General features: G+C 40.2%; 1 protein-coding gene across 4 annotated transcripts in view; it reads left to right on the top strand.

Annotated features, from left to right (window-relative positions):
- The window catches only part of Phka1 (phosphorylase kinase regulatory subunit alpha 1), a 124,476-nt gene that overhangs the window by 20,616 nt on the left and 77,539 nt on the right, over positions 1–26,321 (top strand). For all 4 annotated transcript variants that reach the window (XM_045140046.1, XM_004660934.2, XM_004660933.2 and 1 more), the window contains exons 5-8: positions 688–770; positions 19,698–19,778; positions 23,396–23,494; positions 26,098–26,244. In XM_045140046.1, the coding sequence (XP_044995981.1) occupies positions 688–770; positions 19,698–19,778; positions 23,396–23,494; positions 26,098–26,244 (410 nt within the window). The remainder of the gene's footprint in view (positions 1–687; positions 771–19,697; positions 19,779–23,395; positions 23,495–26,097; positions 26,245–26,321) is intronic.

The raw sequence follows: 26,321 nt of genomic DNA, 5'->3' as shown, positions 1-26,321 counted from the left end.
TCATTGCGGGGATAAAATGCTTTACAAAAACTAGTTTAAGGAAGGAAGAGTTTACTTCTGCTTATAGTTCCAGGTTATAGTTCATCAAGGTGGGGCAGGCATGGCTGGCTACAAAATCTTGAAGCAGAGCCGATCATACACAAGGAGGAGGCAGGGAACAATGAATATCAGTGCTCAGCCAGCTCTCTCCTTTTTATACAGTCCAGGACCCCAGCTCATAGAATGGTGGGGAACACAGTTAAGGTGGATCTTTTCATCCCAATCAACCCAGTAAAGATGATCTCTCACAGACATGCCCACAGTCTAATCTAATCTAGATAATCCCTCACAGGTGATTTTAGATGCCATCAAGTTGACAGACAATATAAACCATCACAAAGCTGGGCACGATGGTGCATGACTTTAATCCCAGCACTTCAGAGGCAGAGGTAGGAAGATCACCGTGAGTTCAAGGCCAACCTGAGACAACAAAGTGAATTCCAGGTCAGCTTGGGCTGGAATAAAACCCTACTTCAAAATAACCCCCCCCCAAAAAAAAAGAAAACATCACAAAAGCATAAGCCATTAATCCTAGACAGATCATTCAAGGCAATTGAAGTGAAGTAGATTTAAGTTTAGGCCATGAGTCACCTCTATTTCTGGAGCCTTGCAGTGATGATTGACTAACTATATATTTTCTCTCCTCAGGACTGCATATCATTCATAGCCTTGATGAAGTCAATTTCATACAGAACCTTGTGTTTTACATTGAAGCTGCATATAAAACTGCTGTAAGTACTCAATTTGGAATGGGGTTTAAACATGTGACGGTTTGGTTTCTAAAATGACTCATCCCTTCTCCTAATGCTAATTCTTATAGTGAACTAATCAAAGAAGGTTTGTGGAGAAATTGTATTCAGTTTCTGTACTGAGATCTGTATTCCCCTGCTTGCACCCTTGCCAAGGGGGTGCAGATTCTTTGTTTAGATTCCTTTCGAACTCTCTTGCTCATGATATATGCATAATTGGAGACTATTGTCTTATTTTTGTTTTATTTTAGTCTTATTTATTATTATTTATTTATTTTGTGAGAGAGAGAAAGAGAAAACATGGCATGGACATGCTCTCGAGCCAGTGCAAATGAGCTGCAGACACATTCCATATTGTGCATCTGGGTTTATGTGGATGTAGCAGACAGCTTCCGGTCACTGAGATGAACTTCCAGACCAGGCACTGTTATAGAAGGAAGGGATTACAGATCCAGGGGAAGTTCCATAATGGCAGAAAAAGCTAGCCTGCTTTCACAGGTCCAAGCAGAGAGAGAGAGAGAATGGCCACAAGCCATATCCGTCAGCACACTTCAGGAACTCCAGGCACTTTACATATCTTTAGATTGGAATTTCAAATCCACCACCACACCTTAGGGTCACAGTGACACCTCCTCCAGCCAGGTGGCTACGGATCTAAATTACAAGCTGTAATAAAGCACTGACTATATTGGGGGCCATCTTTTCAAGTTACCACATTCTGCCCCTGGCCCCCAATAGATTCCTAACCATCTCACATTGTAAGTTGTTCTAAGTCCAATTTCAAAGGTCCCCACAGTCTTTATAAACTTAAGATAGTTCCAAAGCCCCAAGTCTCCTCTGAGATTTAAGATTGTCTCTTAGCTATGAGTCCTACAAAATCAAACAAGTTAGATTTTTTCAACATATAAAAACACAGAATAAACATTTTCAACTGGTACAGGGCATAAGAGGCAAAGAGTAGAACAATGTAAACTCAACAACCATCAAGCAAACATTAAACGTTGGCAGTTCAGGTTCAATATAACCAGTGACTGACAGACTGGATTTTACAATTCCGCCCCTCCAGCTGGGCAGAGTAGCCAGGGAAAACTCCCATCCCAGGCTAGCAGTGCACTCCATGGAAGCCCTTGCACAGTCCTGGTATATCCAAAACATCTTTGGGTCTTCATGCAAACCATGGTCCATCTTCCAATTGTATTGCTATCCTATCAGGCTCATCACTCTCTGCCTCTTGCCACATCTCAGCAGCGGCTCCTGGCACCGTGTGTAATTTATGACCACTCCTTGCATTTTTCATGCTTCTAAAACTAATACCAGGTGTGCAGGAAACAGCCATATTCTTTTTTTTTTTTTTTTTTTTTTGGTTTTTCGAGGTAGGGTCTCACTCTGGCTCAGGCTGACCTGGAATTCACTATGTAGTCTCAGGGTGGCCTTGAACTCATGGTGATCCTCCTACCTCTGCCTCCCAAGTGCTGGGATTAAAGGTGTGTGCCACCACACCCGGCAGGAAACAGCCATATTCTTAATTCAAGGACGAAATAAATCATAATGTGGAAAAGCAGGTTCCTTCACCAGTCAACTCTTTCCAAAAGAGTTTGCATGTCTACTACTATCATAGTCTTACCTCAGGCATCCTTGCCATTGTTTTTTTAAAGATTTATTTTATTTATTTATTTGAGAGCGACAGACAGAGAAAGAGAGAGAATGGGCACACCAGAGCCTCTAGCCACTGCAAAGAAATTCCAGATGCATGTGCCACCATGTGCACCTGGCTTATGTGGGTACTGGGGAATCGAACTTGGAACCGGGATCCTTAGGCTTCACAGGCAAGCACTTAAGTGCTAAGCCATCTCTCCAGCCCTCCATTGTTTTAATGTAAAGCAGTTGGGCCATCTTCCTTAAGACTGCAAATGTGTTTGAAAATAGCTGCTTCAGTGACCTAAAACTGGTCTCAGTGCTTGTAATTTAAATTGTTTCAGGTTTTCCAAATTGCACTTTTAAATCTCAGTCCAGTATCTTTTTTGAATATAGCCTTTAGATGAATATCTTCATAGTTTTGTAGTAAACATAATTTATATTCTTATATTTTGGTTTAAATGGACTCATTAAAATTTTTATTCACAACTTTCATATTTATAGACAATAACGCATGCTAATTCCCTCCCTCCCCCCCATTTTCCCCTTTGCAACTCCTCTGTCCATCATATCCCTGCCCTCTCTGTTGTAGTCAGGTTCCCACAAATCACACACAAATCACCCGACCAAGAGCACCTTGTGGGGACAAAAGAGTTATTTTGGCTTAAAGACTCCAGGGGAAGCTCCATAATGGCAGGGAAAAAGGATGACATGAGTAGAGGGTGGACATTGCCTTCTGGCCAACATCAGGTAGATAACAGTGACATGAGAGTGTGCCAAACACTGGCAAGGGAAAACTGGCTATGCAAAAAGCATGCCCCCCAAAATACACTGCATCCAGGAGGTGTTAATTCCCAAATCATCATCAGCTAGCAGAATAGCATTCAGAATATGTAAGTTTATGGGAGACACCTGAATCAAACTACCATGCCCTCTCAATCAATCTCTCTTTTATTTTGATGTTATCATCTTTTCCTATTATGATGATCTTGTGTAGGTAATGTCAGACACTGTGAGCTCATGAACGTACAGACCATTTTGTGTCTGGAGGAGCACATTGTAAGGAGCCCTACCCTTCCTTTGACTCTTTCATTCTTTCTCTGACCTCTTCCACAATGGACTCTAAGCCTTGGAAGGTGTGATAGAGATGTTTCAGTGCTGAGCACTCCTCTGTCACTTCTCAGCACTATGGTGCCTTCTGAGTCATCCCAAGGTCACTACCATTTGGAAAGAGAAGTTTTTCTAACCAAAAGTTAGAGTAGCATTAATATATGGGTATAAACATTAAGAGAAATACTTACTGGGAAGTTTGGTGAGCATAGTATATGCTTTTAGCAAGATAGCAGCAGATGTTACACCTCTAGGTCTCATGACTACCCCTATTATAGGTTTTCAATATCAGGCATGTATTTCCTCCCAGGGAGTGGGCCTGAAGTCCAAGTAGAGAGTGGTTGGTTTCCCCCATAACAGACATGCCACTATTGCACCCATTGACTCATCTGGCCTGGCTGGCCAAATTTGAGGCTTGCAGTGTCCATTGTTGAGTATCTCCACTAGTGACTTCTATCTCTCCCAATTGAACTGCATGCAGCACAACTTTTAAAGCTTTCTGTCAGCTGATCTACATGGAGGAGGTTTTCAGCTCTGCTCCAGCAGGATTTCTCAGTGACCTTGCAGCCCAAGTATGTGGACTCTTTAGCAATAGGGTCTTACCATCTATTCCTGGTGGGAAACCAAGGGCCTCTGCAATGGCCTGTAATGTTTTGGGAGCATCAGGCCTCTCCCTGGCCAATAACTCACTGGAAGGTATCCCATCCCTGGCACTTAAAAGGTTTCTAGTAACAATCTGTGGCTTCTGTGTGTTCCATTGTCCACAAAAGTAGGTTTCCATATAACTTATTTATATCCTCTTTGAGGTATCCCATCCCTGGCACTTAAAAGGTTTCTAGTAACAATCTGTGGCTTCTGTGTGTTCCACTGTCCACAAAAGTAGGTTTCCATATGACTTATTTATATCCTCTTTGATCTTGATTAGCCCTCCCCTACTTTTCCTTTACTCAATCTCTTCCCCTGGCTTCGCTTAGGCCTTTCCACTCCCATTAATCTGTTCTTCTACTTACATACATACAATACCATCCTGTTAAGTCTCCCTCCTTCCATTTCTGTTCACTTTATAGCCTCTTTCTAGCTTAATAACCTCTGCTACTGAGTTTAATTCCAACTCACATAGAAGTTCAATTATTTGTAGCTAGGATCCAAATATAAGAGAGAACATGTGATGTTTGGCTTTCTGGGCCTGGGTTACCTCACAAAGTGTAGCCTTTCAAGATCCATCTATTTTCCTGCAAATTTCATAATTTCATTTTTCTTTACCACTGATCAGAACTCCATTGTGTAAATGTGCCACATCTTCATCATCTATTCATCAGTTCAAAGACATCTAGACTGGTTCCATTTCCCAGCTATTGTGAATAGAGCTGTAATACATGGTTGAACAAGTATCTCTATGGTATCTCTAAGATGAGTCCTTAGAATATATAACTAGGAGTGGCAGAGCTGGGTCATATGGTAAATCTATTTTTAGCTGTCTCAGGAACCTCCACACTGATTTCCACAGTGGCTTTACCAGATTGCTTTCCTGCCAACAGTGTAGAAGGGTTCCTATTTTTCCACTTCCTCACCAGCATTTATGGTCATTTGTTTTCAGGATGTTAGCCATTCTCACAGGAGTGAAATGAAATTTCAAAGTAGGGTTAATTTGCATTTTCCTATGGCTGGGGATATAGAATATTTTTTAGATGTTTATATGCCATCTGTATTTCTTCTTTTGACAATTCTCTATTTAGTTCCCTGGCCCAGTTTTTTAATTGGGTTGTTTGATTTCTTACTATTTAGCTTTTTGTGTACTTTGTATATTTTGGATAGTAATCTTCTGTCAGATGTATAGCTGGCAAAGATTTTCTCTCATTCTATACGTTGCCTCTTTGCTCTATTCATAGTGTCCTTTGTTGTACAAAAACTTTGTAATTTCATGAGGTCCCAGCAGTTGATCAGTGGTTTTATTTCGTGAGCAATTGGGGTCATATTCAGAAAGTCTTTGCCAAGACCAATATGTTAAAGGATTTCCCCTACTTTTTCCTCTTACAGTTTCAGAGTTCAGGTCTAATATTAAGGTCTTTGATCCATTTGGATTTAATTTGTGAGATAAGGATATATTTTCATCCTTCTACAGATATATATCCAGTTTTCCCAGCACCATTTACTGAAGAGATTGTTTTTTCTTCATTGAGTATTTTTTTTGGCATATTTGTCTAAGATCAGGTGGCTGTAGCTACCCGGAATTAGATCTGGGTCCTCTATTCTGTTCAATTGATTTATGTGTCCATTTTTGTGCCAGTACCATGCTGTTTTTGTTAGTATGGCTCTCTAATATAGGTTAAAATCTGGTATGGTGATACCACCAGCCTTATTTTTGTTGCTCCAAATTGCATATGGTGAACCATTCCTGCATCTCTGGAATAAAGCCTACTTGGTTAGGATGAAATATCTTTCTGATATGTTCTCATATTCTGTTTGCCAATATTTTGTTGAGAATTTTTGCATCTTTGTTCATGAGAGAGATTTTTCTGTAATTTTCTTTGTTTTGTTTGTTCTTTGTTTTTGGTATCAGGTTGATGCTGGATTTGTAGATGGTGTTTGATAGTATTCCTTCTGTAGTAGACAGCTTCAGGTTCACTGAGATGAACTTCCAGACCAGGCACAGTTGTAGAGGAATGGATATTTATTGAAGCTTACAGATCCAGGGAAAGTCCCATAATGGCAGAAGCTGGCCTGCCTTCATAGGGCCAAGCAGAGAGAGAGAGAAGCACAAGCTAAAAAGCCAAAAGCCACAGCACACTTCAGGAGTACCTGCTAGACACACTTTGCATATCTTTAGATTGAAATCTGAAACCCACCACCACACCTTAAGATCTACCCAGTGACACTGCCTCCAGCCAGATGGCTGCCAATGCAAACTACAAACAATAAAAGACTGAATATATTGGGGACCATCTATTCAAACTACCACACCTTCCTTTTCTATTTTATGGAAAAGTTTGAGAAGCACTGGTGTTATTTCTTCCATGAAGGTCTGGTAAAATTCACCAGTGAATCTATCTTGGCATGGACATTTTTTAGTTGGGAGGTTTTTGATAACTGCTTGGATCTCCATACTAGTTATATGTCTATTCAAGTGGTTAATCTCATCTTAATTTAACTTAGGTAGGTCATATAAAGCAAGGAAATCATCTGTTTCTTTCAGATTTTCAAATTTGGTGGAAGATATGTTCTTATAGTATGGCCCTATGATTTTTTAAATTTCTCTGGTATCTGTTGTGATGGTGCCTTTTTCATCTCTAAAATTTTATTAATTTGTGTCTCTTCTTGCTTCTGGTCATATTTGCTAACATTTTATCAATCTTATTTATCCCATCAAAGAACTAACTCTTTGTTTCATTGATTCTTCAAATTGCTTTTTTGGATTCTATTTCATTAATTTTTTTTCCCTAATGTTTACAAGTTTTTCCTGTCTACTGATTTTTGGTTTGCCTTGTTCTTCTTCCAAGGCCTTAAGGTGAAGCATTAATTTTTTTACTGTGACATTTCTAATTTCTTAATATAGGCACTTAAAATCTATAAATTTTCCTCTTAAGACTGCCTTCATTGTGTCCCAAAGGTTTTGATATGTTGTGTTCTCATTATCATTTTATGAATTTTTTATTTCCTTCTTGATTTCTTCATTGACCCATTCATCACTTAGTAGTGTATTGTTTAGTTTCTATGATTTTGTGTATGCTCTACAGCTGGTATTTATTTGTAGTTTAATCCCATTATGATCAGATAGAGTGCAAGGAATTATTTCAACTTCCTATATTTATTTAGATTTTCTTTGTGTCCTAATATATGGTCTATTTTAGAGAATGTTCTTATGTGCTGCTGAAAAGAATGTATATTCTGTAGCATTTGGATGAAATGTCCTATACATATCTGTAAGGTTCATTTGTTCTATGACCTCATTTAATCAAGATACATCTCTGTTTATTTTTTGCTGGGATGACCTCTCAATTGATGAGAGTGGGGTGCTGAAGTCACCCACTACAACTGTATTTGGCATTATCTGTGACCTTAGTTCTAATAGTGTTTGTTTGATGAAATTGGGAACCCCTATGTTAGGTGCATATATGTTTAGGATTGTAATGTCCTCCTGTTGGAGTGTTTCTTTAATTAATATAGAGTGACCTTCTTTATCTTTCCTAATTAATGTTGGTCTGAAGTCTGTCCTGTCAGATAATAGAATAGCGACCCCTCCTGTTTGCTTTGTAGTATCATTTGCTTGAAACACCATTTCCCAACTTTTCACCCTAAGATAGTGTCCATCATTTGTGGAAAGGTGAGTTTCTTGGAGGTTATAAATTGAAGGATCTTGCTTTTTAACCCAGTCTGCAAACCCGTGTCTTTGATTGGGGCGTTGAGGCCATTGGTATGAATGGTTATTATTGAAAGGTGTGTATTTTTAACATTTTTCTTGTTTTGTAGTTCTTCCAGTTTTACCTTTGCTCTCTTTTATTGACTAGTATTTGATTATGTTTTGTTTTTCCCAGGTTCCTTATCTGTGTGCTTTTCTTTCTCTTCAGCATGGAGGATTCTTTCAAGTATTTTCTGTAGAGCTGGTTTGACCTTCATATATTCCTTTAGCCTGCTTTTTTGTGGAGTGTCCTTATTTCTCCATGTATTTGAATGGATATCTTTGCAGAATAAAGTAATCTTGTTTGACAGTTGTCTTTCAGAACATGGAATACATTGTTCCAAGCCCTTTTGGCTTTTAAAGTTTGTGTTGAGTAATCTGCTGTGATCCTAATGGGCTTGTCTTTGTCTTTGTATGTGACCTGATTTTTCTCTCTAAATGCTTTCAAGATATATATTTGGTTTATGTGTTTTGTAGTTTAATTATAATATGACAGTTAGTTCTTTCCTGATTTTTTTTTTCTGCTCAGTGTTCTATAGGCTTTTGTATCTGCATTATCATCACTTTCCCTACTTGGGAGAAATTTCCTTTAATTATTTTGTTGAAAATACCAGTTATGCCTTTGGAGTGAATTTCTTCTCCTTCTTTTTTTTTTTATTTATTTGAGAGCAACAGACACAGAGAGAAAGACAGATAGAGGGAGAGAGAGAGAATGGGTGCGCCAGGGCTTCCAGCCTCTGCAAACGAACTCCAGACACGTGTACCCCCTTGTGCATCTGTCTAACGTGGGTCCTGGGGAACCGAGCCTCGAACCGGGGTCCTTAGGCTTCACAGGCAAGCGCTTAACCGCTAAGCCATCTCTCCAGCCCATCCTTCTTTTTTTTTTAATATTTTTTGTTCATTTTTTATTTATTTATTTGAGAGTGACAGACAGAGAGAAAGACAGATAGAGGGAGAGAGAGAGAATGGGCGAGCCAGGACTTCCAGCCACTGCAAACGAACTCCAGACGTGTGTGCCCCCTTGTGCATCTGGCTACGTGGGACCTGGGGAACCGAGCCTGGAACCGGGATCCTTAGGCTTCACAGGCAAGCGCTTAACCACTAAGCCATCTCTCCAGCCCAATTTCTTCTCCTTCTATTATGCCCTGAATTCTTATGTTTGATCACTTCAGAGTGTCCCTAATGTCTTGAAATTTCCATTCATGCATTCCTATTAGTTTATCTTTCTCTATGATTGACTATATTAGATCTGTTACCTGGTCTTCTAGTTTATACATTCTGTCCTCTTCTTCATCCATTCTACTGGTGAGACTTTCTACATAGTTTTCTATTTGACTTACTCTGTTTTACCTTTTTAGTTTTTCTGATTGGTATTGTTTTCATTATTTCTATTTCCTTACTCATGTTTTGTATTGACCTATTTATTTCAATAAGTTGGTTTCCTGTGTTTTCTTGGTATTCCTTCAGGAGTTGGTTTTCTTTTTTGATTATTTATTTGATTTCTTTGAACATAGATATAATCATTTTTTAATTATTTGCCAGGCATTTTTTTATCTCAAGCAGTCTCAGTAGAGGTCATTTTTTTTTCATTTTTGATGGATTATGATTTTTGGTGGGATTGTATTGTCTTGGGGTTTTTTGTGTTTCTTATAATGTAGAGATTTTTGCATCTTGAGTTAATTTGATGCTTGGGTTTTCTAATTATCGGCAGTGTTATTAGCTGTTGTAATTCCAACTTTATATATCTTTGTTGTAGGAGTTTAAGTTGCCAGGTATAGCTCTTATAATCCAAGAGAAATAGCAGAAGTGACCCTAGGTGTTGAATTTGCCTGCTATTCAAGTACTGTAGTAGACTGGGTGAAACAAATTACTGACATATTCTAAAATTAAACTGAACAATATAGACATTCAATCAAAATCAGCACAGAGTATTTATACAAGCGTGGGGATTAAACTAAACAGACAATCTAGTAAAGCCAAATTCCTTAGGGTGTGTGTTGCCCCACTCACTTAATCTTGTCGACTAGGAGGTTGAGAATTCTAGTCTGAAATGGCTCCAAGTCAGCCTGGGGCCAGTCAGTCCCTGCCCCCAATAATGACAGAAGAAAAAGACAAAGGCCCTAAAAATCAGGAAATGTCAAAAGCAACAATGATCAACACCAAAATACAGCTTATTTGAGAAGGGTAAAGCTGACCAAGAATATATCATGCAAATGTAATGCATAACCTTTCCTGACAGGGAAAGAGAGATTAGCACTTCCAGTGTAGGCCTATGTATCTGGCTTTGTGTAAGTAGGCCCTGTTACCTTTGGGATGGCTTCCAGTCTCACCAATGCTGAGTTCCCACTTTGATCTCTCTTGGTGCTGGATAGCCAGAGGTGAATGAGTTCTCTGGATGTTCACATCGCTTGACAGTTGGGGGATGGGAGACTTTGCAGGGTTCCTGGAGTTGTACCAGAGCTGCTTGGCTGGTCCCATTAGTATTCTCCTTCAACAATTGCTCAGCTTGTCTCTGCTGTCTTCCTCTTCAGGTTTCTTGACTTTGTGAGGAGGAGGTTGAAGTGGGTGGAAAATCTCCTCACCTTGTTTCTGCTCCTGCGTGGGTTCGTGGATTGGGGCTGCTGGTGCCTCAGTGTAATTCTGGCAAGTTTCCTCTTTTCTGGAAGATCTTGTTTTCCCTGCTTCACTGCTGTGATTGATAATAACTTATACACCTTCACTTTTTAGTAGAAGAGTATATTTTTCAGTGTTTTTGTTTCTTTCCCTCCCTAAGCTGCTTTGTTGTGGCTAGTATCTTACCTGGAAGTTCTCAGTCCAGTATTTTTAGCCTAGCACATCAGTCCATTACAAATTTAACCTTGATCAAACTCTCTGGGACTGGGCAGCAGAATGCAGCCAGCCTTTATGCCAGTAGCCCAGTTCTAACAAAGTCCTCTGCAGTTTTTCCTTCCCTTTAGAAAGCTTATAAGCCAAGCTTCCAAATTCATAAACTGAGCCTCCAAATACAATCTCACTGCACTTAGCATTCTCAAACTCTCATCAAAATAATGCATAAAACTTGGCTTACCTCTCCAGAAGGTGTTTTCAGTTGTAAGTACCAAGTCCATGCCAATTCCTCCAAAACAAAAGCTCTAAAAGACCTAAATCCACATGGTCAGATTCATCTCACCCCACATTCTGGTATCAATTTCTGTAGCAGACAGCTTCAGGTCACTGAGATGAACTTTCAGACCAGACACAGTTGTGGAAGGAAAGGATTTATTGAAGCTTACACATCCATGGGAAGTTCCACAATGACAGAAGGTCCATGCAGAAAGAGAGAAGCCACAAGCCAAATCCCTCACCACATTTCAGGAACTCCAGACACTTTGCATATTTTTTTTGAGTTTTTATATTTTTATTTATTTATTTTCTTCCAAATTTTTTTAAAATTATTTATTTATTTATTTGAGAGCAACAGACACAGAGAGAAAGACAGATAGAGGGAGAGAGAAAGAATGGGCGCGCCAAGGCTTCCAGCCTCTGCAAACGAACTCCAGACGCGTGCGCCCCCTTGTGCATCTGGCTAACGTGGGACCTGGGGAACCGAGCCTTGAACCGGGGTTCTTAGGCTTCACAGGCAAGCGCTTAACCGCTAAGCCATCTCTCCAGCCCCCAAATTTTTATAAACAACTTCCATAATTATAAAAATTACCCCATGGCAATACTCTCTCTCCCCCCACTTTCCCCTTTGAAACTCCATTCTCCATCCCACCCCCTCCCCATTTCAATTAGTCTCTCTTTTAATTTTGATGTCATGATCTTTTCCTCCTCTTATAATGGTCTTGTGCAGGTAGTGTCAGGCATTGTGAGGCCATGGATATTCAGGCCATTTTGTGTCTGGAGGGAGCATGTTGATGGAGTCCTACCCTTCCTTTGACTCTTACATTCTTTCTGCCACATCTTCAGCATTAGACCCTGAGCCTTGGAAAGTATGATAGAGATATTGCAGTACTGAGCACTGTGGTCATTTCTTTCAATCACCATGATATGTTCTGAGTTGTCCCAAGGTCACTGCCATCTGAAAAGAGAATATTCTCTACCAATAGTGAGAGTAGCATTAATATAAGGGTATGAACATTAACAGAAGTGCTTACTGGGCAGTTTGATAAGCATAACATACACATTTAGCCAGACAACAGGAGACGTTACACCCCATCATTGTGGGGAAGGCATAACACCGTTTATGGTGGTATGAGTATGTGGCTAGGGTTCTTCATATCTTCTGCAGATCAGGTAGCAGAGAAATGGGAATGCTGGTACTTAGGTAGCTTCCTCCTTCCCCCTTTTTATTCAGCCCATGATCTTAGTACAAGGGATGGTGCCCACCACATTCAGAATTGGTGTTTCCTCCTCAGCTAAACCTATCTGGAAACAACTTCACAGGCATGTCCAGAGATGTGTCTCTTAGGAGATTCCAAATCCAGTCAATTTGACAATGAATATCAACCATCTACTAGGTATAAAGAATTTTCTGTTGCAGGGCTGGAGATATATTTCAGTGATAGAATTCTTGCCTAGCCTGTGCAAGGCTCTGAGTTTGATACCAAGCACTGTACTTTTTGTCTTTTGTTAGGTGTTTGTGTCCTTCAGAACTTGAAAAATGTTGCCCAATCTTCGTGTTTTTGCTGTTTCTTATGAGAGAGCTTTTGCTGTCATTATTCTTGTCGTTCTTTTGTACATAATATGCCTTTTTCCCTTGCTGATTTTCAGAATTTATTCTTCTTACTGACATTAAGCACTTTGATTATGATGTTTCTTTATTTAACTTGCTTCATGTTTCATGTGCTTAGGGTTCATTTAGCTCTATGGATATACAGGTGTTTTTTTTTTCACCAAAAGGTTTTAGCACTTATTTCTTCATATATTTTTATGATGCCCAGGTTCCTTCAGAGCCTCTAATTATACATGTATTGGTTTCTTCTTTTTTGTTGTTTTTTTTTGGGGGGGTGTTTATTTTTATTTCTTTATTTGAGAGCAACAGACAGAGAAAGAAAGAGACAGAGAGAGAGAGAGAATAGGTGCGCCAGGGCTTCCAGATACTGCAAACGAACTCCAGACGCATGCGCCCCCTTGTGCATCTGGCTAACGTGGGTCCTGGGGAAGCAAGCCTTGAACTGGGGTTCTTAGGCTTCATAGGCAAGCGCTTAACCGCTAAGCCATCTCTCCAGCCCTGGGTATTTTTTTTTTTTGAAGTAAAGTTTTGCCCAAGCTGACCTGTAATTCCCTATGTAGTTTCAGGGTGGCCTTGAACTCACAGCGATCCTCCTACCTCTGCCTCCCAAGTGCTGGGATAAAAGGCATGCACCACCACACCTGGCTTATATATGTTTTAGATTGCAAGATGTTTTCCCACAGCTCACTGATAAATAGTTCTATTTTATAATGTGTTTTTTCTGTATTTTTACTTTAAATTTTGAGTAGTTTCTATTGCTGTTGATTTCAACATTACTAATCTTAAATTACAATGCTTCATTTGTTGCTAATCTCACCTAATGCATTTCTCATCTCAAATAGTTTCATTTCTAGGAGTTCAGTTCGGATCCTTTTTCCTGTCTTCCACATGTCTATTAAACTTGGAGGGTGTGGTTCATGGCTGAGCAGGGTTCCTTATCCTAGGTGTTTCTTTATCTCCGGGTACTGGAAATGGCTGTCAGTAAGCTTTTACTGCTAGGCTTTAGACCCTGGCAACTTTCTTTTTATTTTAATTGAGAGCGACACACACACACACACACAGAGAGAGAGAGAGAGAGAGAATGAATGGGCGTGCCAGGGCCTCTAGCCACTGCAAACGAACTCCAGACGCATGCGCCCCCCCCCCCCCCGTGCATCTGGCTAACATGGGTCCTGGGGAATTGAGCCTTGAACCCGGGTCCTTAGGCTTCACAGGCAAGCGTTTAACCACTAAGCCATCTCTCCAGCCCGACCCTGGCAACTTTAAGCTCTCATCACTGCTTATCCTTATTCAAGAGAACTAGTTAGTTGCACTACAGACTCAAGACTAGATTTCCACCACATAGAACACTCCACAGGTTTGCTCAAAGTTTTCTTTTCTTTTCTTTTTTAAAGTTTTATTTTCTAGATAGAGGATTCTTCAAGCCACACCTCAGAGAATAGCCCCTGTCACTTGTCCTGGGTTCTCAGAGTGAGTCATGAAGGGAAGGACCTTTACCTTAGAATTACCTAGCTGTCAACTCAGTAGAGGTCTTTTAAAAATGAATTCTTGCTACTGCTCCACTCTATGTGCCAAGAAGAGAGGATTTTCCTATCATCTATATGGTAGATGATCCCAAGATTCCTGTTTGATTAAACTACAAGTCTGTTCAGGAATGTGTGTTTTTGAGTCTCTGACCCCCACTTTGGTCTCTGTCCTTCACTGAACTGTTGCAGCTAAGACATGTTGGTTTCCACACACTGATCTTGAAATTATCTTGTACTGAAAGTACAGTGTGCATTTTTTTCTGAGCCTCTCTGTCTTAAGGCATTGTCCGCCCCCCCCCCCCAGTTGCATTCAGGCCACACTTGAAACAGAACATGTCTTGCCTGGGGCTGAGCCTTCCAGAACAGACTCTGGACTTTCTCCTTCCATTCTACTTTCTAAAGTTTCCTGTATTTCTTTGTTACTGAAACCAGTCTTTCCACCATTACCTACCTCAGATATTGCTGCTCTTCAAATACCCCTGGCTTCCCCCAGCCCCTGGATATTCTAGCAATTGGTGCATAGGTGTCATTCACCATCTTTCCTCTACTACATACACATTTTTGAGGAAAACAGACATTATTTGTCAACTGGTCACTTGGGATTCTTATAACCACAGGCTTGTTGTGGTTCTTTGGCCTCTTTGTTGTATCTAGAGGTTGAAACAGTAGTAGTAATGCTATAAACAGCTTCTCATACTCAATTTGTTGAACAACTTAACATGGATTTGAGTTTAAGGTTAGGTGAGGCCTGCCAAAGAGCAAATAGGACTTATCTTCCTGAAAACTTCAATACAAGTGATTTGACATTAAACACAATTGAAAGTAGTCATACAGATAAATGTGGATGTGGAGTGTGTGTGTGTGTGTGTGTGTGTGTTAGCTTTCTGTTTCTGTGACATAATACCTGAGATAGTCAACTTCTAAGGAATCAATATTTATTTTGGATCATGGTTTCAGAGGCTTCAGTCCATAGCTTTGATTCTGTGGTGGTACAGTACTTCATGGTGGGAGTGTGGGGCAGAGGAAGTGCTCACTTAACGGTAGCTTGGAAACAAACAGAGTCAGGAAAGGGCCATGAGTCACATATTCCCTTCAAGGGCACTCCCCCAATAATCAAACTTTCTTCTGGTAGGTAGTCCTCATTTCATAAATGTTTTACTGCTTTCCAGTTGTGCCACACAAGCTAGTGACCAAGCCTTTTACATATATGTCCTTAGGGGACACTTCTAACCAAACTATAATATTGTGTATACATGCATGTACATTATACACATAGGTCTTTTCCACATTCTGTTCAATGAGAGCTTAGAATGATACCCCAGTGACAATTTAACAAGTGCTCAGGTCTTGGATTTTGACTATAATGTTCTAATAAAATGAACCAGGGTTCCTTCTTTTAATTATATATAATATATAATATATATAATATAATATAATATAAATATAAATATAAATATAAATATATATATATATATATATATATATATAGTTTGTTTGTTTGTCAAGGTAGGGTCTCACTCTAGGCCAGGCTGACCTGGAATTCACCATGTATTCTCAGGGTGGCCTCAAACTCATGGAAATCCTTGTACCTCTGCCTCCCAAGTGCTGGGATTAAAGGCATGTGCCACCATGCCCAGATTTAACTTTTTATATTTTATTATTATTTATTTATTTATGAGAGAAGGAGAGAGAGAGAGCCAGAGAGAAAGAGAAAAAAAAGAGAGAGAATGGGCTCACTAGAGCCTCTAACCATTGCAAATGAACTGCAGATTCATGTACTACTATGTGCATCTGGCTTACATGGGTTCTGGGGACTCGAACCTGGGTCCTTAGGCTTCACAGGTAAGCACTTGCATTGCCAAGCCATCTCTCCAGCCCTTTATTTTTTTTTGAGGTAGGGTCGTGCTGTAGCCCAGGTTGACCTGGAATTCACTATGTAGTCTCAGGCTTTCCTTGAACTCATGGTGATCCTCCTACCTCAGCCTCCCAAGTTCTGGAATTAAAGGTGTGCACCACATGACCAGCTAAAATATATTTGTTTAAAAAGTGATTGATTCCAGAGCTGAGACAAGATAATAAGTGATGACATTGGAGCATCTTGTAATGCCAACTAGGAAAGAAGGGCTTAGTACAGAATGAAGCATGTCTGAATGGCACATGAATAAAATCATAAAAGGCACAAAGGCCAACTTGAAAAGATACCCAGGGTTCAAACTCAAAAAAAAAAAAATGAACTATTTGAGCAACAAAGTAGTGATGGTATTCTATTATAAACCAAGAAAAAACTAAAGCTCCATAATATCATGCCAATATTAAATAATGAAATGAAGAAGAAGGGATTGCCTTTCTTGGAGAAAAGTGTCAATGAATGATTTAAAAAGTAATTAAGAGGCTGGAAAGCCATCTCAGTGGTTAAAGGTCCTTGCTTGCAAAGCCTGATGGCTCAGGTTCAATTCTCTAGTACCCACAAAGTAGCACATGCATTTGTAGTTCCTTTGTACTGGCAGGAGGCCATAGATTGTCTATACGTAGGCTTTCTTTGTCAAATAAATAAATACTAACAAAGTAATGAAGAAAGTAGAAAATTACTATTAAAACACTATATACAAGATCTACCAATTAGTGCTAAACTGTGCTTGGGTTTGTTTAAGGAGAAACAGGATATTTATATAATCATTTTGTTGTTTTTTAATTTTGTTTTATTTATTTTATTATTTTTTTTTTTTTGGTTTTTCAATGTAGGGTCTCACTCTAGCACAGTCTGATCTGGAATTCAATGTGGAGTCTCAGTGTGGCCTCAAACTCACAGTGATCCTCCTTCCTCTGCCTCCCAGTGCCGGGATTAAAGGCATGCACCACCACGCCCAGCTATTTTTTATTTTTATATATTATTTTTATTTATTTATGACAGAGAGAGAGAGAAGGAGGCAAATAATGAGAAAGAATGGGTGTGCTGGGGCCTCCAGCCACTGCAAATGAACTGCAGATTCATGGGCCACCTTGTGCATCTGGCTTAGGTAGGTCCTGGGTACTCAAACCTGTGTCCTTTGACTTTGCAGGCAAGTGTCTTAACCACTAAGGCATCTCTCCAGTCCTTGTTGTTGTTTTTGAGACATAGTCTCATGTATCCCAGGCTGGGCTTGAACAATTGATCCTCCTTCTTCTACTTTCCATGTACCGATATCACAGGTATGCACCATCATGACCTGTGACATTTATATAATCTCACTGTGTTGCTCAAAATATTAATAATTATAAAGGGGAAATAATGTCAGTAAATTGGAGAACCCCAACAAATCTACTTAATCATGTGAAGAAGGTTAACATCAGCTGTAATGAGATATCAACTTATATCCCAGATATGAAGAACTGAGAGGGACACAGACCATTGTCTGTAATATATATTCTTGGCCAAAATGAATAACCTCATAAACTCATGAGAAAAGTGAACAAAAAAATGTAAGAATTAAGGAAAATCTACAAAACACCTCATCAATAATCTTCAAAAGGTATATAGGTCATGAAAAGCAAGACTTGAGAAATCATGACTGATTGCAATTCACTAAGGGGACACAGCAAAAAGGCTGCTAGTACCAAGCATGATGACATAGGCTTGTGTGGTGGTTTGAATAGAATAGATGGGGCTGGAGAGATGGCTTAGCGGTTAAGCGCTTGCCTGTGAAGCCTAAGGACCCCGGTTCGAGGCTCACTTCCCCAGGTCCCACGTTAGCCAGATGCACAAGGGGGCGCACGCGTCTGGAGTTCGTTTGCAGAGGCTGGAAGCCCTGGTGCGCCCATTCTCTCTCTTCCTCTATCTGTCTTTCTGTGTCTGTCACTCTCAAATAAAAAAAAAATTAGAATAGATGGCCCCCAATATATTCAGTTGTTTATTTGTAGTTCGCATCTTTAGCCACTTGGCTGGAGGCAGTGTCACTGGGTGTATCTTAAGGTGTGGTGGTGGGTTTCAGGTTTCAATCTAAAGATATGCAAAGTGTGCCTAGCTAGAGTTCCTGAAGTGTGCTGTGGCTTTTGACCTTTAGGCTTGTGCTTCTCTTTCTCTGCTTGGTCCTGTGAAGGCAGGCCAGCTTCTTCTGCCATTTATGGAACTTCCCCTGGATCTGTAGGCTTCAATAAATATCCCTTCCTCCATAACAGTGCCTAGTCTGGAAGTTCATCTCAGTGAACCTGAATCTGTCTGCTACAGTTTGTAATCCCACTACTTGTAAAATGGAGGCAGAAGGATCAGAGGTTCAGGGTTATCCTAGGCTACAGATTAAGTTCAAGTCCAGCTAGGGCTATAGGAGACCTTGCCTTAGAAAAAATACAAGCAAATAAACAAAGATCATGCTAATGAAAAACTAGTGAAAGTCAAATAGAGTCAATAGTTTGGTTAACAGTGTTGAACGGATATTGATTTCTTAGCTTTGACTACGGTACTATGACTGTGTTAGATGGTAACATTAGGGAAAACTAAGTGAAACATATCTGGAGGCTCAGTTATTTCCTTATTTATTCATTTGCGATTTCCCTGAAGTCTAAAGTTATTAAATTAAAAACAGGCCAGGCGGGGTGGTGCATGCCTTTAATCCCAGCACTTGGGAGGCAGAGGTAGAAGGATCACCATGAGTTTGGGCCAGCCTGAGTCTATGTAGTGAATTCCAGGTCAGCCTGGGCTAGAGCAAGACCTACCTCACCCCCCCAAAAAAAATTAGAAACAGCTCTTACAATTAATTTTCAATATTTTATATTTCCCAAGTAGATTATGGATTTGGGAGTATGATTCTTTGCACTCTAATCTTGGTTTTGTCACTTACTAAATGTAATCTTGAGTGAGTTACTTCTTTTTGTAACTTAGTTTCATCATCTGTAAAATGTAAGGATTAAAGAAGATAATGCAGGGATTAGTGCATGATACCTTGTCAGTGCCAACAGAGTAAATGGAGAATTAATGTTTAGAATACCAGCTACTGGGCTGGAGAGATGGCTCAGCAGTTAAAGTGCTTGCCTGCAAAGCCTAATGACCCAGGTTTGATTCCCCAGTACCCACGTAAAGCCAGATACACAGTGATGAATGAATCTGGAGTTTCTAGTGGCTAGAGGTCCTGGTGTGCCTATTCCCTCTCTCCCTTTTCCTTTCCCTCCCCTTCTCTCTTTGCAAATAAATAAATAAATAAAAATTAAAAAAAATAGATCAGCTATTATTTAGCTTCTATTTTGTAGATTCTCTGGGAATCTACTATGGTAAGAACTTGAGGAGCATCTCTAAATGACTGAGTTATTGTTTTAGCCTGCCTGATTAAATGTTGAAGAGATTTATCTTCTTATAGGACCTAACATAATTTGAAGCTGAAGTAGTTTCAAGGAGCATATAACTCATTATCAGCTCCTCAATAACCATTGTAGGTATGCATTTGTATGGCAAATTGTCTATTTTTTGTGATTTTTGTATTCAAGATTTGTAGATCTAGCAGTGAGTACTTAGTTGTGATAACTTCTTAGTGATATATTTATTTATTTATTTTGGCCAGGACTTCGGTATATGGGAACGTGGAGACAAGACCAATCAAGGGATCTCAGAATTGAATGCCAGTTCAGTTGGAATGGCAAAGGTAAGTTTCCTTTCTTTGTTGTATTGAAGAGTAGGTCAAGGGTGTGTGGTACACATTTGCCATCAAATTAGTTATTCATTCTAAGAACTTAGTTTTTAAAATATATTTTGGGGGGTTGGAGAGATGTCTCAAAGGCTAAGGAACTTGTTTGCAGAGCTTACAAAGCTTGCCAGCCTTGTTCAGTTCTCCAGTACATGTGTAAAGCCAGATGCACAAGATGGTACATGTAATCTGGAGTACATTACAGTTGCAAGAAGCTCTGGTATGCCCATTTTTTTCTTTCTCTCTCCTATCTGTCTCTCTCTCTCTTTCCCTCTCTCTCTTTCTTAGCTTGCTAATAAATAAAAATACTTTAAAGTTGGGTGTGTAGTGAACGCCTTTAATTGTAGCACTCAGGAGGCTGAAATAGGAGGATCACTGTTAGTCCAAGGCTAGCCTGAGACTACAGAGTGAATTCCAGATCAGCCTGGGTCACAGTGAGAACCTATTTTGAAAAACCAAAATAATTTTTTAAAAATTTGTATCTTTGACAATTTCATACATATATAATGTATTTTGATCATATTTCCCCCTATTGCTCTCTCTTCCTCCCTCACACCTGATAAATTCTTTCTTCCCAGCTAGCCCCCTCATACTTTCATGTCATTTTTGGTGACCCACTGAGTTTAATTGGGGTTGCTTGCATGATGATGGTTGAGCAGTTATTTATGGGCAACTTACATGTGGCTATACCACTAAAGAAAGTGACTCCCCCTCCCAGGCAACCATTAATCCATTAATTGTCAGTTGTTCCTCAGGGAGGGGGAACCAGATCCTTCACTACCCATGATGGAATGCTGACAGGTGACCATAGCTGCTGTGAGTTCACAAGTGCCTTGGCTATGTATTGTCCAGAAGACAGGGTTCTGCAACATTCTTTTCCATAGTCCAGCTCATACATTCTTAACACCCCATCTTCTGTGATTTTCCCTGAGCCTTTGAGGGGATGATATAGTTATCCAGTTTAGGGCTAAGCATATAATGGTACCATATCCTTAGCACTTTTTTTTGTTGTTTTTTTGGTTTTTCGAGGTAGGGTCTCACTCTGGTCCAGGCTGACCTGGAATTAACTCTGTAGTCTCAGAGTGGCCTTGAACTCACGGCGATCTTCCTACCTCTGCCTCCCGAGTGCTGGGATTAAAGGCGTGCGCCACCACACCCGGCATTCTTAGCACTTTTGACCAGTTATGATTCTTGGCATTAACCACAACAATTGTAGAAAGAAACTTCTCTGATAAAGCCTGAGAGCAGTAGTAATCTCTAAATATAAACAAATATTTAGAAGGCATTTTGACAACATGTCCATTAAGCCAAACAACAATGGTAGCTTCCCCTCTAGAGCCTATGACTTCTTCAGCTGTGAACTTTTGACCCATTTTACAGTACCAAGCATGGTTGGTTACTGTTGTAGTCAGCTCCACATTGCTGGGACAAACATCAAATCATTTGTCTGCAAAGCCAAAGGACCCAGGTTCAATTTCCCCAGACCCACATAATTAAGCCAGATGCACAAGGTGCTGCATGTGTCTGGAGTTCATTTGCAGCAACTGGTGGCCTGGAGTGCCAATGCTCTATCTGCCTCTTTCTCTCCCTCTTTCTCTTCCTCTCCCCCCCATCAAATAAATAAATATATATTTTTAAAAAATACTTAAGAGTATGCTTTTCTTATTTTTTTATTTTTTTCAAGGCAGGGTCTTGTCCTAGGCCTGGCTAACCTGGAACTAACTCTGTAGCTCCAGACTAACCTCAAACTCATGGTGATTGTTGCTGCTAACTTCTTGCTGTTGGGACAAACTCCTGACCAGAAGCAACTTATTTCAGGCTTACAGATTCCAGAGAAAAACTTCATCATGGAGGAAGAAGCTGGCTCATTTCATTATACATCCATAGCAGAGAGAAGATAAACAGCCAGAACTCAGACTGCTTCTCCACACACAGATAGCACCAGCAAGCGAGAGTAGACTGTGAACACACCGGAGAGCTAAACTCAAGATCCACACCCAGTGACACATCTCTTCTAGTAGGGCTCCACCTGCTGGAGACTAAGTAATAAGCTTAATTAAAGATACCTGAGGCAGTGCTGGAGAGATAACTTAGTGGTTAAGGTGCTTGCTTGCAAAGCCAAAGGACCCAGGTTCGATTCCTTAGTACCCATGTAAAGCCAGGTGCACAAGGTGGCACATGTGTCCGGAGTTCATTTGCAGTGGTTATAGGCTCTGGTATGCCAACACACACATACACACTCCCCTTCCTCCTTCTCTCTCTCATAAAAAGTCAAACTCTTAGAAGTAGAAGGTAGAATGATTGTATCAGAGGCTGGGATACAGGGAGAGGGAAGAAGTGAGATACTGATCAAAGGGTGCAATATTTTAGGTAGACCAGAGGAATAACTTTTGAGGTCTGTTGCTCTACAGGCTCATTATGGTCAACACAAATACATTTTATATATTTTTTTAAATGTAGAAGTTCCTTCCTTGTTCTGAGGACTAATAAATTCATTTAAAGGTCAAATTTGGGCTGGAGAAATGGTGCAACAGATAAAGGCACTTGTTTTCAAAGCCTGAAGATATGAGTTCAATTGCCTAGTACCCATGGAAAGCGTGATGCACAAAGTGGCACATGTGTCTGGAATTTGTTTGTAGTGGCACTAGGCCCTGGTGCACCCATACTGATTCTTTCATATTTTCTGTCTCTTTCTTTCCCCTTGCAAGTGAATTTTTAAAAGTCAAATGTAATATCTTGCTAGGGTATATGCTTCTCTATGGAAATTCAGCCAGATGACAATACCTAGTACTTGAATTATCTTGAAGCCACACAACTAACTTTCTCTTCTCCTTCTTCTTCTTCTCCTCCTCCTTCTTCTCCTTCTTCTTCTTCCTCATTTTTTTTTTTTTTTGTTTTTCAAGGTAGGGTCTCACTCTAGCCCTGGCTTCCCTGAAACTCACTCTGTAGTCCCAGGCTGGCCTCAAACTTACAATGATCCTCTTACCTCTGCCTCCCAAGTGCTGGGATTAAAGGCGTGTGACACCATGTCCAACTCAAGTTTTATTATTTCTTCTGTGCTAGTGTCTTAGTTGGAACACGTCTTCCAAAAGAATGACTTATACATTCTAAGCCATGTTCATATTATTTTTTAAATGTACTGCTTGACTTGATAGTGACACAGCTCCATTTTAACTTTTCCCTGAGACAGTATTGGAGGTAAAGTAAAACTCAGAAGCTACTGCAAATCAAGAATGTTATTGCAAGCTGGTACGAAGGTAGTGAGTTATCTCGATTGTTCACAGTCAGTTACAGATTGAACTTGTTCTACGCTTTCCCCCCTTCTCACTACTGTACTTGATTAGTCTAAAAATAGAAAAAAGAATAAAAAGGAATGCTATTGCATTTTCTGTCCTGTTGATATAAGCAAAGGTGACATATGCATTGATGAAATACTAGGGTATAGAGATAAATGTATAAAATTCTTGATTTTCTTTTCTTAATGTTTTTTAGTTCTGGGCATTGAATTCTGGGCCTTGCATATGTGAAGCATGTGTTCTACACTGAACTGTCCTTTCTTCCATTGCTTTGCACAGGCAGCCTTGGAAGCACTAGATGAATTGGACCTTTTTGGTGTGAAAGGTGGGCCCCAATCAGTTGTCCATGTCCTTGCTGATGAAGTCCAACACTGCCAGGTAAGCATGATCTGGGAAATAGATCGTAGTCCTTTTGTTTGACCCAAGGTTATAAAAAGATCCACCATAGTATATGAAAGTAGTCATTGCCATCATATCAATGTTCTATGGTCTCTTTCTTTGAGTTTCTCCTTTTCAAATATTCAAAGAAACTAAGAGAAGGCATGGGTAGTTGGCTCAGTAACTAAAGTGCTGAATTTGATCTCTAGTACCCGTATAAAATACTGGGGATGGTGGCACATCTGTAATTCTACTATTGGGTAGGTAAAGACTTGGAGATACCTGGGGCTCTCTGGCCAGCTAGTCTAGCCTAATTGGTGTTCTGTAAACCTTTCTCAAAAAAGGATGACCCCCCCCTGCACATACATCATACACACACACACGCACATGGCCATGTATCCACATGCACACATGTCATATATATATATAACATACATACATGCATACATATTTAAAAAAGAAGAAAACAGCCAGGTATGGTGGCATGCATCATTATTCCCAGCACCCAGGAGGCAGAGGTAGGAGGATGGCTATGACTGTGAGTTTGAGGCCACATTGAGACTACATAGTGAATTCCAGGTCAGCCTAGACCAAAGGGAAACCCTACCTCAAAAATCCAAAAAAAGTAAAGAAAGAAAGAGGTGGTGGATTTTGTGTATTCTGGTAAGTGTCTCTGAAGCATTCTCTTGTCCCTGATTTGCTCTATGGTCAGATAATTTGGAGCTTAGCCTGTCAGTATGGTAAGTGTATATCTTTTGTTTTGTTTAGGATTGCTGTCTATATGGAAAGAGTTAATGTTCTTTTACTGCCATAAAGAAATGTTTTCCTTTTCTTTAAACCCTGATTAAATACCCATGTTGCTCTAGTGAATATAAACTCAACTTTAAAAAAATAATATTTTATTTTTATTTATTACAGGGGGGAGAGACAGTAGGCATACCAGGGCCTCCAGCCACTGCAAACAAACTCTAGACGTGTGTGCCCCCTTGTGCATCTGGCTAATGTGGGTCCTGGGGAATCAAACCTGGGTCTTTTGGCTTTACAGGCAAACGCCTCATCCACTAAGCCATCCCTCCAGCTCTTCTTTTTCTTTTTTTGAAGCAGGGTCTTGCTCTTGTCCAGGCTGACCTGGAATTCATTATGTAGTCTCAGGCTGACATCAAACTCATAGTAGTAGTCCTTATACCTGAACATCCTGAGTGCTGGGATTAAAGGCATGAGCCACCATATCTGGGTAAAACAGCATTTTCTATGTAAAAATCTGTCGTGAAAGCAGAATTGGAGCTATTTGTGGGGACAAAGGGGAACAAAAGAAGGGGAAAAGGGGCTGGAGAGATGGTTTAGCGGTTAAGCGCTCGCCTGTGAAGCCTATGGACCCCGGTTCGAGGCTCGGTTCCCCAGGTCCCACGTTAGCCAGATGCACAAGGGGGCACACGCATCTGGAGTTCGTTTGCAGTGGCTGGAAGCCCTGGCGCGCCCATTCTCTCTCTCCCTCTATCTGTTCTTTCTCTCTGTGTCTGTTGCTCTCAAATAAATAAATATAAATTGAAGAAAAAAACATTTAAAAAAAAGAAGGGGAAAAGGAATAAGAAAGTGTAATTATGGTGAATATGAATAAAATGTAGTGGTATACACGTACGAAAATATCATAAAGTAACCCATTATTTGGGCTGGCATATGGCTCAGTGGTTAAGAGTGCTTGCAGCTTAAGCATGAGTTCCTTTGGGCTGGAGACCACCAAATTCAACTCCCAAGAACCTACATAAAAAGCTGCACATGGCCATGCACATCTAGAACTGTCGCTTGCAGGACATAAGCAGAGACTGGCGAATTGTTGGGGCTCACTTATGGACAGAAGCTCCAGGCTGAAGGAGACACCACCATCTCAAGGAAACAAAAATACACAAGTAGACGATACTAAGAGAAGGATACCCAACATTCTCAGCTGGCCTTTCATGCACAATGCATGGGATGCACACATCTGTGTACGCGCATGCACACACGCACACGCGCACACACACACACACACACACACACACAAAGAAATGAAGCCCATAATTTTTACATTTACTAAAAATTTAGCTAAGCCAGGTATGGTGACACACTCCTTTAATCCCAGCACTCAGGAGGCAAAAGTAGGAGGATCACTGTGAGTTCGAGGCCACCTGAGACTCCATAGTGAATTTCAGGTCAGCCTGGACTAGAGTGAGACCCTACCTCGAAAAACCAAAAACCTAAATAAATAAAAATATGTCAGAAGCATAAATGATTCTTCCCACTCTGCTTCTCTGAAGTTACATCTTGTCTTAGCTTTATTCTTATCTAGCTGCTATGGAGCAATAGGATTGTGGATGGGATAATGGTATTAGAATAGACTTTATCTATGAGCAGTTGCTCTACAATCAGGATTGGAAGCATTGAGAGTAGGATTAAGAAAATGGATCCTACCAAGCAAGCTAGTTTCCTAAGGTCTCACTATTTTGAATAATCATTAGTTTTTTCTTCTGAAAGTTCTTTCACATTCATATTTTGAAACCAAAGCTGTTAGTTTTACAGTGCCAAGATATTTACTAATATACTACACTTGACTTCTTTGCTTCTAGTCTATCTTGAATTCACTCCTACCCCGGGCTTCAACATCCAAAGAGGTTGATGCTAGTCTACTCTCAGTGGTCTCTTTCCCAGCCTTTGCTGTTGAGGACAGTCAGTTGGTGGAGCTCACAAAACAAGAAATAATCACCAAGCTTCAGGTATGTTCACATGTGCCCTCCTTCTTCCTCCTCCTCCTCCTTCTTTTTGAGGAAAGCCTAACTGTCTTGTTTTATGT

This window comes from Jaculus jaculus, chromosome X (assembly GCF_020740685.1).
Source record: "Jaculus jaculus isolate mJacJac1 chromosome X, mJacJac1.mat.Y.cur, whole genome shotgun sequence".
Classification (NCBI taxonomy): domain Eukaryota; kingdom Metazoa; phylum Chordata; class Mammalia; order Rodentia; family Dipodidae; genus Jaculus; species Jaculus jaculus.
The sequence above is the reverse complement of the archived record's forward strand: the minus strand, read 5'-3'. Positions and strand labels throughout refer to the sequence as shown.